A 16,344-nucleotide genomic window follows, 5' to 3' on the forward strand; every position below is an offset into this window, starting at 1 on the left:
TACTTGTAATGAACATCTACCTCATCTAGAGGTCCCCACCGATCGGGCAGCACTGGGTTCATTGTGAGTTTTTGTACCAAGAATCACGGTCCAACACGCAGCTTAACACGGGAAGATTTGTCTAAGCAATGTCGACTGGTACAGAAACCCATTACCCGACTCTCTTCCATCTGTTAGAAATTCGAGCCACATGCTGTCTGGGATAAAAGGGAGAGCTCCGCTTCCTCTCCCACGCGGCTGCCCCAGACGCACAAGGCCATCACCGGCTCAGCAACAGCGGGCTCCAGACGAACGCCCAGGCCTCGCTGTTCTCCCTCCAGCAGCACACCGCCTGCACACGCCCACCGTCACACCCACGGTGAAAAATGGGATCCGTGCACACTCAAAGCTAAACACGCATCCTTCAGTTTTCTTAGAAGGGCAAGAAATCAATCAAATAAGCAGGAAGGGATTCCAAGACCAAAGTCTACTAAAAATGTTCAGTGGAAATTTAACATTTCTGAAGTAATTTGGGAATTTTTCTTTAACACCTCGTTTTACTACAAAGCTCAAAACCACCGAAGGAGGATCTATCCCCGGAGTTTATTTTGTATTTTTACTTTTTTTCCTCTATTCTAAGATTTATTTATATGTGTATTTTTGGCTGCTCTGGGCAAGCTTTCTCCGGTTTTGTGGAGCAGGGCTTCTCACTGCAGTGGCTTCTCTTGCTGCAGAGCTCAGGCTCCAGCGTGGCCGGGCTTCAGTAACTGTGGCCCCCAGGCTTACTTGCTCTGAGGCATGTGCCATCTTCCTGGACCAGGGCTCAAACCTGTGTCCCCTGTATTCTGGATTCTCAACCACCGGACTACCAGGGAAGCCCTTTACCACTATTCTCGCCCAGTTCACATCAACGGATAGAAATGCATTCACATCTTTTAAGCTCATGGCAAAAATAAGGAAAGAAATAGAACAACCGTAAAATACAGTTACGAAAGGACTTGGAAAACTGCCCATCCGCAGCGTTTTCTCTTTCCAAAACACACATTGGCTGTGCGTTTTAAAAGCCAGTATTATTTCTGAACAAGAAATTGCCACGCAACCTCTGGATTGCACAGTTCCAGAATGACTGTAAGTGAAAATAACCCCTGTTAAACCTCTGGTTACTGCTGCAGTTTCTAATACAGCTCAGGACGGCGCAAGCTCCATAGCGCCGTCTAGTGGAGGAACTGGGAAACTACCTAGATTGCAATATTTTCCTTATACATAGGCAGTACTCCGTGCTTGCTTCATGCATAAAAAAGAGAAAATTTACATGAGCACAGAATAAAAGTATTAACTGCACCCATTATCCCATGACAGCAAATAACTACTGCCAACAATCTGCAGTTTTGCATTTCAAGTCCCTCTTTGGGTAGAAGGATGAATGTACATGTGGACAGGCAAGGCAAACGTTTATCCTAAAGGGATAAATACACTACAAAGTATACACTACTTTGAAACTTGATTTTCTTATTTAATGTTATGTTATAGCTATCTTCACAATCAATAATTCTATTTCTATGTCATCTTGTTCATGATCCCCAGTGTAAGGGTATACCAGAGTCAGTGCAAAGTCTAACTAGATCTTTTAGATCTTCCCAACTTGCAAAACTAAGACCAACCCAGACAGCGTATTAAAAAGCAGAGACATTACTTTGCTGACAAAGGTCTGTCTTGTCAAGGCTATGGTTTCTCCAGTGATCATGTATGGATGTGAGAGTTGGACTATAAAGAAAGCTGAGCTTTGATGCTTTTGAACTGTGGTGTTGGAGAGGACTCTTGAGAGTCCCTTGGACTGCAAGGAGATCCAACCAGTCCATCCTAAAGTCCTGGGTGTTCACTGGAAGGACTGATGCTGAAGCTGAAACTCCAATACTTTGGCCACATGACAAGTATTGGCCAAATACTGACTCACTGGAAAAGACCCTGATACTGGGAAAGATTGATGGCAAGAGGAGAAGGGGATGACAGAGGATGAGATGGTTGGATGGAATCACTGACTCAATAGACATGGGTTTGAGTAAACTCTGGGAGATGGTGATGGACAGGGAGGCCTGGCGTGCTGCAGTCCATGGGGTCACAAAGAGTGGGACATGACTGAGTGACTGAACTGAACTTTTCTCTTACAAATAATGTGGGACTTCAAAAAACACAAAACCTTATGGATAAATGTTACACATTTTCTCAATAAATTCCCAGATGTCATATCGTCCTTTCAAATTTCGTAAGACTTAAAAATTGTGTACTGCCAGAGTGCCACAGTTGAAATAAACTTCCTAGTGAGCCAAGTAGTTGATTAAGAAATTACCAGACACTTCAGAGGGCAATAAAATAACATAAAAATATTGAAGTGTAAAATCTAGATTAAAAAAACCTCACATTGGTAACTTTAAAAAGTTTATGTATTTGTAAAATGTATTTAGGACTTAGTTGCAGCACACGTGACCTTCGCCGTGTCTCGTAGGGTCTTTGTTGCTGTACTCAGGCCCTCCAGGATGGCATGTGGGCTTAGCTGCTCTGCAGCATCGGATGTGGGATCTTAGTTCCCCAACCAGGGACTGAGCCTCTGTCCCCTGTACTGGAAGGCAGGTTCTTAACCGCTGGACCACCAGGGAAGCTCCTGAAATCTAGACTTTTCATCGTCTTCTGGCGTGTTTTCTAGGTGGGAGAATCTTCATGACACAGATCTAAAAATGCTCCACTGACCCATTTTCTCTTTTTTTTTGGAAGGAAAGAGGCAACCCTGTTCATTTTAGCTGCTTAACCTGATTGAATCAAGCCAGGTTGGACCAATTATCCCGTATGATATACTTTATTACAAATCACAAGCTCACCACCTGTTTTAATACTCTGTAGACATAACCTCGGTTATTAATAGCTCATCTTATACCTTTGGCAGCAGCAGTGTAACACAGCACCTTGACATGATACAGCCTCGTTAGCCCACGGTATTGACCGAGGCAGAGATGTTACATTTATGAGATTAAACAAACCAGCTGTCCATGTTAGTCATAGGTGGAAGGTGGAAAGAAATCTATCAGAGAAAGCAATTCACACTTTCTTCCTATAAATAAGGGTTTTCCATTTTCTCTCTCAGCAACTCCTCCACTTGAGGGGTAAGTGAATTTTTCAACTTGATTTCCGATGGCAAGTGAAATGCGGGTAGAGAATTAAGCAATAAAACGTTCTTTCCTTGCTTCTTTTTCTGGCAGCAGTAATTACTTTGGGGATATTCCTAAGCACACAGGAGTTGGCATATCCTTAAATAAAGTCCACTATGTATGATATAAAATTGAAAAATACGATTACAGTGGGTAAAGAGTGGGCACAGAGTAATTCCAGGTCATGTCGGGCAAAAAAGAATCTGTGGAAGGCGCTTCTGTCCTGTGATTAGTTCCAACATGGACAACCCCGAGGCTGATAACGATATTTTACATTTATTAGAGAGAAAAAAGATCCAACATTAAAAAAAAAAAAACTTTAAAATACAAAAGCAGATAACCCATAGCCTGGAACAAGTTCGTCATCTGTTTAACCAACACTTCCCGAAAGTGAGAAAACGGTTTTGAATGCTGCAAAATTAGGCTGCATATTTTCTAAGAATTGTTTGGACTTATTCAGGAAAAGAAAAATGACATCTTTTTTCCTGAATTTTTGCATTAGACCGAATCTTTCCTGACCCCACCCTCTATCCAATCCTAATTACCAGCTTCCTCTCTCCTCTGCTTTCTATCTCAAAACTCTGTTTATTTCATTCGTGACCCTTTTCATACACTGGAACTGCTTATTTTCTTGGTTATTGGTCTTCTCCTTCATGGATCATAGCCTTGACAGCATAAAAAGCAGAGACATCACTTTGCCAACAAAGGTCTGTACTGTCAAAGCTATGGTTTTTCCAGTAGTCATGTACAGATATGAGAATTGGACCATAAAGAAAGCTGAGCGCCGAAGAATTGGTGCTTTTGAATTTGGTGCTGGAGAAGACGCTTGAGAGTCCCTTGGACTGCAAGGAGATCAAACCAGTCAATCCTAAAGGAAATGAACCCTGAATATTCATTGGAAGGATTGATGCTGCAGCTGAAGCTCCAATTCTTTGGCCACCTAATGCAAAGAGGAGACTCACTGGAAAAGACCCTGATGCTGGGAAAGATTGGGGGCAAAAGGAGAAGAGGGCAGCAGAGGATGAGATGGCTGGATGGCATCATTAACTTAATGGACATGAATCTGAGTAAACTCTGGGAGATGGTGATGGACAGGGAGGCCTGGTGTGCTGAGATCCATGGGGTTGTAAAGAGTCGGATACGACTGAGCGACTGAACAACAACAAAATTGTTGATCTTTATGCTATAATGAAAGCTCGCACGGGGTATAACATTCTGTTCATCCTAAAATCATTCCTGGCACAAAGAAAGCACTCAGATGTTTGATGAATGAATAAACGAAAAGTACTGATCCTTCCGATTCACTGTTCAACACCTGCTTACGAACTGACCCTAAGGCTGGATTTATTATTAGCCTACATTGCTTCAAATTGTCTTACAGGCTACGAAGGATGAAAAATGGTCTCTGTTGGGGATTTTTTCTGTACTCCCAACTCTGACATGAGAACAGAGCAGCGCAAAGAGCAGCTCAGGAGCTGCGCTCTGGGGGCCGACGGGGGAGGCGGGTGCGCGGGCAAACTGGAGGAGCGCCCCTCCGGAGGGCAGGCACAGTGCATACCCGACCGCCGAGGAACGTTCCTACTTTCAGAAACACGCGAAATAGGGATTCTACTGAAATCTCACACTTCAAAACTGCGGTCAACTTTGTCAATTGCAAAATGTTATCAATGGACTAAAATATTATTATAAAACACTGTATATGCCAAATGGGCTTCCCTGGTGGCTCAGACAGTGAAGAATCTGCCTGCAATGCAGGAGACCTGGGTTCCATCCCTGGGTCTCGAAGGTCCCCTGGAGAAGAGAAGGGCTACCACTCCAGTATTCTGGCCTGGAGAATTCCGTGGACAGAGGTCAAATAAAACCTGTGTGCAGCTTCATACATCCCATGAGAGCCCATTTTTCAACTTTGGTCTATGTGCCTAGCTCAGCATCTTCTAGAAGAACCATTCCTTGGGAGATATACCCAACTGGCTGGACAAATGATCGCTCTATGCAGACTGAAGCCTGAGAAACACTCAGATAAACAAAGCAGAGCAGGGGTGCCTGCTGAGGACTTCTCAGAGCCTTTAGTGGCCGATGTCCACTGCGAACCTTCTCGAGAGAGGACAGACCAACTGCTATTTCCCAAAACTGTTTGATGCTGGTACTCTATTTCCAGGCTGATCCCACTGAACGGATGAGTCTACAGAACATCAGTTTGGGAAATGCTAGCTTCAGGAATTTAAACAAGATATAAGATGTTTCTAAAAGTCCGAAATGTTCCCTCTTTTTGAGCTCATGTACACAGTGGTCAACCACGTAGCTGACAGACCGGAATCCGCCACTTTCCAGCCGTGTGATCTCAGCCAAGTTGTTTCACGCCTCTGAGTGCTGTTCTGTGTTAGTCAGTCAGTTGCCTCTGGCTCTTCTGAGTTAGTAAATGCTCACCGAATCAGGGCTGCTCTGATAGCCTTGAAGAAGAGAATAAGACTGGATAATGCCAAAGGGTAAGCAAACTCAAAACGTAGTTTGCAAGTTCATTGCAAAATACAATTCAATTAATATTCAACCATGGGGATTAGCACCATAACATGTTAAAGACTGAATGAAAATATCAAATAAATAGGAGAGATATATGATTCTGCAGTTTGTTAAAGCATCTGTAGCATACATATTGCTCCCCTAGTGGCTCAGTTCAGTTCAGTCGCTCAGTCATGTCTGACTCTTTGTGATCCCATGGACTGCAGCACACCAGGCCTCCCTGTCCATCACCAACTCCCGGAGCTTGCTCAAACTCATGTCCATTGCATTGGTGATGCCATCCAGCCATCTCATCCTCTGTGGTCCCCTTCTCCTCCTGCCCCCAATCCCTCCCAGCATCAGGGTCTTTTCCAATGAGTTAGCTCTTTGCATCAGGTGGCCAAAGTATTGGAGCTTCAGCTTCAGCACAGTTCTTCCAACGAATAGTCAGGATGGATTTCCTTTAGGATGGACTGGTGGATCTCCTGCAGTCCAGGGGACTCGGTGGCTCAGTGGTAAAGAATCTGCCTGCCAATGCCTGGGATGTTGATTCAGTCCCTGGGTTGGAGAAGGAAATGGCAGCCGGCTCCAGTACTCTTGCCTGGGAAATCCCAAGGACAGAAGGGCCTGGCGGATCACAGTCACAAAAGAGTCGGACATGACTCAGCAACTAAATACAACAACAACACAGCATATAAATGTTTTGAAACCATTTTTCTTGAAGGTTGTGTTCAGCAGAGCTATCATGAGATTACAGCAACATCCTCTAACACGCTTTGAGAAATTGGAACATGATGGGTACCGTCTTTATCCTTGTCAGATTCATCTAAGGAACATTACTGCCTGCCGAGGTGTGCCAGGCAGGACCACCTGCAGACACCAAGTTGCATAGGGAGCAGTCACACCCTTCAGGATCACTGTCTCCCTGTGTGAAAAGGACGATGGTGATAGAAGAGTCCTTCCAACTTCAGATTGTGACTATGTGGGGAATGGAACACAAGTCAGTGGGTCAAAACCAGCATTGTTGCTGTGTAATTACTAAATTGTGTCTGAGTCTTTGCAACCCCATGGACTGTGGCCCGCCAGGCTCCTGTGTCCACGGATTCCCCAGGAAAGAAAACTGGAGTGGGTTGCCTGGCCCTCCTCCAGGGGATCTTCCTGACCCAGGGATGGAACCTGCATCTCCTGCATTGGCAGGTGGATTCCTTACTGCTGAGACACCAGGGAAGCCCAAAATTAGCATTAAAAACTATCAAATGAAATAGGCTAGAAAGAGTAGAAAATACCAGCCCATGCTACTTGCTGTAAGAATGGCACTTTCTGTGGATTCTTCATCTCATCCATCTTTTTCTGTGGGTCACAGTCAAGTTAAAGAGCCAGTGCAACGAGTGTATTTAAATAAATGACCGTCGGGAGATACTGCAGCATCTCATCCACTTAGTGAGTTTCTGACATGATGTTGGATAGAAAATAATGTATCTGCTTTCTACCTGTGGCTTATCACCTTTGCTGGCAGAGCCTGCTTTCTGTTGAAGGAACTTTCCACCCTTCCCCCACCTTGCACCTCCAACCAAACATGTGACTCAGCTCCTCCAATGGGTAAATTTTAGGAAACTCGTCTTTCATCTGGTAGGACATTATGACTCTACACACTGCTTAGAACTATGGCAGCCTTCTTAAAACCACAAAACCAGTATTTTATAGCAACTGTAAATGGAGTATAACCTTTAAAAATTGTGAATCACTGCGTTGTATGCCTGAAAGTGATAGGATATTGTACATTAACTATACCACAAAGAAAGAAAACGAACACCCACAAGGGATCAAGCCTGTGAACCAAGTTGATACCCAGAGGGTGCTGAAGACAGATGCTTCCTGGGGCCATGAAGATGCTCAACTGGACGGAACCCTTCACTTCTCGAATTCTTATTTATTTTGTACAAGAAATGTACATTTTCCACATGAACTAAGCTACTGTTGAGTCCGCAGTTTTATTTTTATTTTTTTTAATTGCAGCCAAAGTTACCCTAGATTATCTACTACTCCAACTCCATCATGCTGGAAGACCGTTTGCTCCAGCTCATGATTCTTTATCTCTAAGCTTCTGACCATTTAGCAAATACCACCCTTCTGTTTGGCCTCCTGACTGCTGACAGCTTATGTCACCTCTGTCCTCTCAGCAGCCTCGAGGGCAGGCAGTGTCTTCCTCTTGTGGATGAAACACAGGTTCTGAAATGACAGAGTGGCACAGGCTTTGCTCACTGCTGGGTCTTAATTCCAGCTCTGCCTGCAATTCACTTGTGTGGCCTTGAACCAGTAACTTGACTTCTCTGAGCCTGTTTCCTCATTTGTTAAAAGGCAACAAAAACGTCTACCTTGTGGTGTTGTTATAAGAATCAAAGCAGATAAGGTGTGCCAAATGCTTACTGTCTGGCCTAGGAATAACAAGCTATTAAAAACTGGGGCAACTGCTATTATTTAACTTTACCAAACAGCTAGTAAGTGGTAGAATCTGAACTCATTTCCATATCCATTCAGGCTCCTATCACTTACACATCACCTTGGCTACTATAAATGTTTCATATCAAATGTTTCTTAGTGCTAATTTATAAAGTTCATAAAATTACAGTGCTATAGCTAAAATTGTGTTATAGCTAAAATTTGAATTGTGGTGCTGTAGAAGACTCTTGAGAGGCCCTTGAACAGCAAGGATTAAACCAGTGACTCCTAAAGGAAATCAACCCTGAATATTCATTGGAAGGACGGCTGCTGAAGCTGAAACTGAAGTTCCAATACTTTGGCCACCTGATGCAAAAAAGCCAACTCATTGGAAAAGACCCTGATGCTGGGAAAGGGGGCAACAGAGGACGAGATGGTCGGGTGGCATCACTGACTCCATGGACATGAGTCTGAGAAAACTCCGTGAGATAGTGAAGGACAGGAAAGCCTGGCGTGCTGCAGTCCATGGGTTCGGAGTCGGACATGACTTAGCTACTGAACAACCATAGCTAAAAGACTTGCTTATTTCATAACTTGGTAATTCAAGATGAGTTTTCCCTCTGTTTTGACAAAGTCTTTTGGTTAGATACTTCTCTTAAGTCATGACCTTATCACCAGAGGTAAACAGCATGAAATAAAAACACACCTCATAATTTACTTGGCCTTTCTAATGTTGGAGATAGGTGGGGTTTTCTTGTTTGTTTGCTTTTGATTTGAGGTTAACTTGGAATTTCCATATTTGCATGTACTAACATTTTTGAACAGCACTTCCTCTCATTATCATTCAGTTTTCCATACTCACGGTGTTATTGCAGTTTCCAATAATTGGTAAAAATATAACATTGAGAATGAGAAGCATGGGTTTTGGAGATGGACAATTGTTTTTTGCTGCATAATTGGGGTAAGTGGCTTGGTTTCACTAAAGTTTTGATTTCTTAATCTGTAAAATGATAAAGATATTAAAATTCTCTTGGACATTTTGATGTTTCAATGAGATGATTCCTTCAAAGAGATTTTATCGCAGAATTTCACTGAATATATAGAATACCCCCAGAATACTAGAGGAATTCATGTCCTCAGAAACCACCCAGGATGGGGGACATCTGGTCAGCTTCATGGAGAATTTGGCCCTTGAAGGTAAAGTTAATTTCTGATAAACAGAGAGAGAAGGAGATGAAGGCAGAGAGAGGCCTGGGGAGCAGATGGTGTCTGCTCAGGTCACATGTTGGCAATTTTGACCAGATGAATTTAAGGGAATAGGAGAAAATACGGTTAGGAAGACAGACAGAAGAGAGCTAGTAGAGACCTTAAGTGTCAGACTAGGAAACTGAGGCTCGTGTGTATAAGCACTGTAGTTCTATTCTTTCTAAAATAATTTCACCAGTTCTGCATCTTTTTTTTCCAACCCAGATTAGGACATAGGCCTCAGCGTATGCAGTTTTCAAGTCGGATTCAATTGTGCTATCTCTGCAAGTTTTAGTTGAAGACTATGGAAGGGAAGAGTAAAAAGACTAAAATTGTGAAGTAACAGGAAGAAAAACCATGATAGTAGTTAAATTTTATTTTTCTCAAAATGCAATATCTCTGTGTCAAGTACCTCAAAGACTTAGCTCTCATAGGTGTGAAAACTGTAAAAATGTGCCTGATATGATTATTATCCCCATTGTACAGATGAAGAGACTGAGGCTCAGAGTAGTTGTGTGACTCGCCCAGGGTCGCACAGCCGAAAGGTGACAGAGGCAGACGTGAAACCCGTGTCGCCTGACGGAAACGCGTATGTGTTAGCTCACTGCTTTATGCCACACAGAGGGCTCCGGGGACCTTGGTTCTTCCATTCCAACCCCACCACTAAAGAGCGGTGCTGTGAGATGGAGTTGCCATCACCTGAGACGAGACGCCTATGGATTAAATGAGTGGGCATTTTGCTGTAATCGCTGTGGGGTGTGGATGAACAGTTCAGTTTGGGGCATATTGAGACTGAGGTGATCAGCGCATCTCTTAATATCTGTAGCTTAATATCCGACGCTCTCTTAATATCTGTAGCCTGAACAAATTTGTGGATCAGTGCCTTTATCACAGCCTCCCTTAAAAATGTGTGTCTCTTACTAGATTATACAATCTTTGAGGGTCCAGGACCATAATTTTTCATTTAGATGCCTTGCACAAATTTGGTGTTTAAATAACAATCGCAAAATTTACTTCAACTTTAAAAGAAAAAGAATATCCTTGTTTCAATCTGCATCTGTGTTTGGCTTAACACTTAAAACACCCCTTTACCCCCCACACAAAGACACCTCTGGAATTGCCAGTGACAACAGAAATTTAGTGTTTTTCTTTTTTTAACCAAAAAAGTTTCCATGATGTGATCAGTTTTCAGGGAAATGAAGTTCCTAACTAAATGCTTATCTTAAAGTTCTGGTCCAATTGTTGGGGAGAGGAGAAAAAAAAAATGCCCCCCTGCCAACACATTGGTTTGTTGAATCACAGCTCAGTGAAACCTTTCAGGCATATAATTTATCTTTTCTTTGGCCTATGTAGTAAATGCTTCATTTGTTCATGAATTCTGGCCTTGTTTTAATTATGCTATGCTCTGAATGTAGTTTTATGAGGCACAAAAATAAGATTGTCGTTCTGAAAACACAGAAGATTTGTGTGTTTCCCCTAGAATGAAATGGTGGTATCTTTTTCCCAGTTCACAGCTCTGTGGGTTTGTGGTTGGAATTCCAATCCAGCAAGGGACACAGCAGTGAAACTGGGGGGAAGGGTTTGTGTGGGCTGGCGGGGAGGGACAGCTGAGCCCAGGGCATAATTTACCCTCAGAATTCTGAATCGATACATTGATGGCCGCGGATGCATAATGTGCTCTTCCCACCAAGAAAGCCATTGATTGAGAAGTTTTATTCCTGTTACTTTCTGAGGGCCATCCTCTTTCATTCTACTTCCAAGACAATTGATTTTTCCCCCTAAATACAGGCTGTACAGCCAGAGAGCAGGTCAGAACTCTTAATAATAAGGCTGTTCTGTTGTTGTTAAAAATCTTTGCAAACATATGTATCTGAATATCCACAAGTTAACGGACTAGCAGAGACATCAGCAGCTCTTTCATAACTTTTCCATTTTTATCAGCACGTAGGCCAGTGCAGGTTTGATCCCTGGGTCGGGAAGATCCCCTGGAGGAGGGCATGGCAACCCACTCCAGCATTCTTGCCTGGAGAATCCATGGACAGAGGAGCCTGGCGGGCTACAGTCCATGGGGTCGCAAAGGACAGGACTGAGCACGCACGCAGGCAGACAGGCAGAGCGGGCACTCCGTATTTCAAATTCCAGTGATACAACCAACCAAAAATGGAAATTTTCTGTGTAACAAACACAGATGCAAATTTCGTGGCTGAGTCTAAGGAAACAAATGCACTTAATTCCACATTGACGATGAGTGGCGATTTTTAGATCTTCTGAGAGGTTACTGTAACTTCCAAATATCACCCACGGGCCTGGCTATATTAAATACCTGCCATGTTGCCAACACAGACCCCCACCTCCTGGATCAAACTTGATTTTGGAACTCATTCCACTCCAGCTGAGGTGCTGTCCCAAAGAGCGCGCAATTAAAAAAAATAGAGTTGATAAAGCACAATTCTTAAACCTTCCTGCCCATTTTTTAGGATAGGAATGGACTGACTGCCTTAAGTTTCTATGGTTAAATATGTTCAAGGGTTGGTTATCAGAGACGGAACTGGTTTACTTGACTGCTTTGGGGGTTTGGATGTGTCAAGAGACTTCTATTCAGAGATGGGATACTCAGTCCTTCATTCTCTTCCCATAAATAACGCAGTCTTTTCTCAATTCGGGCAATGGGCTGGCTTTGGACGCCCATGGAAATGAAACGTGACCATGCAAAACTCAGAATGGCCTGGGGAGCCCATGGCCAATAACAGGAAGCCACAAGGCTCAAGTAAAACAGTCAGTAGTTTTTCAAATATTCATGAATATTGATGTCCTTGACCCAAGACAAGGACTCTGGGCTCCGGGTGCAAATATTTGATGGACGCTTCCCTGGGCCACCTAGCCTGATTCTCCTTGAGTCCGGACAACTTCCCCAATGCTTGGCCTCCCCCACCAGAGCCCTGGGTGCTTGCATCGTAACTGTGGACTTTTTGTACCTCTTCTCTCGCTCGACCACAGACTCCCTGAGGCCAGCGACCTTATGCTGTCCACCACCGTGGTCGTGCCTCACCTGCGTCTGGTAGCGTCACACTCAGTAAGGATCTGATGTGTGCGTGCACGCTAAGTTGCTTCTGCCATATGCGACTCTGTTGACCCCATGGACGGTAGCCCGCCAGCCTCCTCTGTCCGTGGGATTCTCCAGGCAGGAACACTGGAGTGGGAGCCATTCCCTTCTCCAGGGGACCTTTCCAACCCAGAGGTTGAACCTGAGTCTCCTGAACTGCAGGCAGATTCTTTTACCATCTGAGCCACCAGGAAAGGCCAAAGATTTGATGCCAGCATACATTTGAAGACTCACTTTGAATTAAACAGAAAGTTTATTCAGTAGGCTCCTGAACTGTTGCATTTAGGGAAGGGGCATTTAAAGGGCAATTTTTCTAACTTTCGAAAGAAAATTGAAAAAGCAGTTCTTGGAATAAAAATTTACAGAAAGGACAAGAACGCTGATAGCATGAGCCTTAACATACGAACCTTATGATCTTTTCCCCAGCTCTGTCTAGAATTTTCAGCTATTGTCTAGTATTTACAATATCATTCCTGACACCACCTGTTGGTGTCAGATTAATGCGATACTTATTTTCCTGAATAAAAATAACATCCGGACAGTGCCTGGCACATTGTAAATGCTAAATAAACGACAGTCAGAGTTACTATTAGCAACTTGGCAGGGAAGCTAGCTGTCATTAAGACAATTATATTGACAACCATGTAATAATAATCAGCCCACCTAATTTTTTCCTGGCTCTAATCTCAACTAGAGATTCTTGACTCCCAAATTTTGAAAAATACTGTTGCTTAAAAATCTATTAACTACAGGAATGAGTGCCTTAAAATACAATGTATCTACTTTTATTTCCTTCTTCACTCAAAGAGTTCTTTTCTGGGTCCCCAATACAAACAAACTCTCAAAGTTAAAAGTAAATGCTCTTTTTTAAGATCAAAAGAACTTGCCTTTTTCTGCACAGGAAAGAAAGCAACTGATTTGGATGCCTCTTAAAAGAAAAAAAAAATCTTGTTTTTACAAAGGGATTACCCCAGCTTGTTGGAAAATAATTTGTACACAAAAGGGTTGGCCCGGAGCTGTAAAAGCCCTTTACACACACTTTAGTGCAAAAGATAGTTAAAGATTAGCCCAGGCTATTAAAAGTACGAAATGCAATGCATTTCAAAAAAAAGCCCATAGACACACTGCATACGAAGCCAGCTACTCAGACAGGCAGACATTTCAGTCTTTTGGAAACCGTCTTTATTCTGCTCATGCCTTTCCTCCAGACTCCACTGATCATAAATGCAACCTGTCCAGCTCTGCCTTTGATAAATGGAAGGATGGATTCATCCGTATGTTAGTCACCTCCTCTTTTCTGTTACATAAAACAGATGCCACAGCTGTTATTGTTCTGGCAACAGATGTTTCTGCCACAGAAACACGGGCAGGCACCGGGCTCCAATGTGCTGGTTGTTCTAGAGGGACCTACGGCTCGTCACCTCGTCAGGACCCCTCAGTGATGGCAGAGCAAGACCCGCGCGATCGTCCTGCCCCACAAGCGCCCCTGGCACCCCACCCCGAGCCTGCAGCAAGAGCAAAACAGATCGTCTCACCCTCTCTGCAGGGCCATCCTCGGACTGCTTGGATAACCCAGGAGCTTCGGCGGCCGGGTGAGGATGCTCTGTGCTCTCAGCCTCCAGCGGGAGGTCCACGGGGGCTTTGTCCCGTCCCTTGTCCAGCTTGAAGAGTTTGTCAAAGAAGCTGGAGTCCTTGGGCTTGGCGGGGGCTGCTGCCCCGGACTCAGACGGAGGGTGCTCCGGCCCAGGGGTGGCGGGGAGGCCCTCCGCCTGGGCCGGGGTCTGCCCGGGGGTTTTATCCGGGCCATGCCCGGGTGCAGCTGCCACCGGAAGGGCCATGGGCTCACTCGGGTCTTTGTTTCCTGGAGCTTTATCGGAGCTGACATCAAGCCTCACGGATCCACTGGATGAATCCGTGGCTTGGTCTCCGGTACGCCCTGGTACAGGCCGAGAGAGTGTCAAGAAAAAACGAGATTTAGCAGCTGGTGCCTGGGGTTTGGCGTCCTTCCCAAGACTCTCGCCGTTGGCCTCCGCAGCCGCGCTGGTCTCCATTGTCTTGGGGGAAGAAGCGGCCACATTATCCTCCTGCATGCTGATTCCCAGATCGACTGTAAAGGCAAACATGAGCAGCGGTCATTCACCCCAGAGAGGACATCCGAGGGTCGCGGACGGACTCCCCGCATTTCACACGCAGAGGCGGGGGAGATGGGCTGGGGACCCTACTGGGCCCTGACCCCTCTGCGGGGCAGAGGTCAGCTGTCCAGGCGTCTTCCGACCGAGGCGAGGGGGAGGAAGCCAAGCAGGAAAGCACCTGCCGGGGCCGTTTGAGGGACACACCGACTCTCAGCTTTATCCCCAGGGATCCTGCAAGAAGCAGGGCATCGCAATTTCACCTGGGAGGCAGGCCAGCTGCCACAGGCTTAGGGGAACAATCTCCCGACCTCGGCCCCCTGTCTTGGTCGGGAGAATTCTTTGTCGGGTCCACCTTGTGCCCCACAGGGTGTTGGGTAGCACCCCACGAGACACTGAGCACCCCAGAATGCCCCAACACCCCAGAGCACCCTGACTGGGGACCCCAGAAGTATCTCTGGGTGTTGCCAAAACATGCATTTGCGAAGCACAAAGCTGGACTGTCTATTTGACTCTGAGTTACTGAGCTTTTCTCTGCCTCAGTTTTCTGGTAAAGTGAGGAAAACAGTGGAACCTACCCCTGTAATTTTGTTACGGAGATTCCATGGGTTAATATTCTCAAAGCACATCAAGCGGTGCCTGGAATATAGCAAGTGCTCAATGAACAGCATAAACATAAGTCATCATCGTTGCTGCTGAGGGAGAAAAGTGACAGCCAGGGAAGCTGGGGCAGCCTCTCCCGGCCGCCCAGCGAGCACAGCTTATTCCAGAGGTCACTCGCTCTCCGTCTCTCCTGCACTAGCGTCAGCTGCCGAGAATACAGGCAGATTTTAAAAAGGACTACTCAGATGCTGCCATTCTGACATCTGGAAGGGCAGGCGTCTACACAAGCAGGTGGGTTAGACCCCCAGCCACAAGACTGCACATGGGTTCTGCCTCCTCCAGGGAGGGGCTCTGCTCCCAGAATCCACCCGTTTCTGCTTTGAACTCTGCACAGACCTCACTGAACCGCCTCACTTTCTGGGTCGCTGTTATAAAGCAGTGCGATATTCAGGAGAAAGATACACTGCAAAACTGGGTATCACAGGTGAAGACCAAGCTCCTCGGGCTGCCCTGGAGGTCCAGGGGTGGAGACCTGCCGGCGCGGGGGACGCAGGTTCGACCCCTGACCTGGGAAGATCCCACAGGCCACAAGGCAACCCTCAGGCTGCAACTACTGAAGCCCATGCACCCTAGAGCCCGTGCTCAGCAACAAGAAAGGCCCTGGCAGCGAGGCTGAGCCCCTCACGGAGGCAGCAGCCCCTGCCCGCCACAACCAGGGGAGGCACGAGTGTGCATGCAAAGATGCAGGGCAGCCAAAATCAATCAAGCGTATTTTAAAAGATCAGGATTCTCTACCCACAAGCCGAGTGACCTTGGGCAAGTCACTGCAAATCTCTGAGTTTCTTTATATGTAAAATGGGAGAAACAGAAGCTCCCATGTAGAGCAGTTGTGATGTTTCAAGGACAAAATTCATACAAAGTATCAGGAACCCTGCCTTTTGATAGCAGCTGCTTAATAATTGACAGATAGCTGTGATTGTGTAGTTTGGAGTCAACTCGTCTTAATATCTGTAGGAAAAGAGAAAGAAGAGAAGCTACAGACTTCCCTGGTGGTCCAGTGGCTAAGACTGCATGTTCCCACGGCAGGGAGGCCGGGTTCGATCCCTGGTCAGGGAACCAGATGCCGCATGCCACAGTGAAAAGATTC

The 16,344-nt window shown here is 45.4% G+C and overlaps 1 protein-coding gene across 13 annotated transcripts in view; it reads right to left on the reverse strand.

The window, feature by feature from the left end:
- The window catches only part of BCAS1 (brain enriched myelin associated protein 1), a 99,283-nt gene that overhangs the window by 51,398 nt on the left and 31,541 nt on the right, over positions 1 to 16,344 (reverse strand). For all 13 annotated transcript variants that reach the window (XM_019972599.2, XM_070801912.1, XM_070801911.1 and 10 more), the window contains exon 4: positions 14,001 to 14,572. In XM_019972599.2, coding sequence (XP_019828158.2) covers positions 14,001 to 14,572 — 572 coding nt within the window. The remainder of the gene's footprint in view (positions 1 to 14,000; positions 14,573 to 16,344) is intronic.

The sequence above is a fragment of the Bos indicus genome, chromosome 13 (genome assembly GCF_029378745.1).
Source record: "Bos indicus isolate NIAB-ARS_2022 breed Sahiwal x Tharparkar chromosome 13, NIAB-ARS_B.indTharparkar_mat_pri_1.0, whole genome shotgun sequence".
NCBI classification, from domain to species: domain Eukaryota; kingdom Metazoa; phylum Chordata; class Mammalia; order Artiodactyla; family Bovidae; genus Bos; species Bos indicus.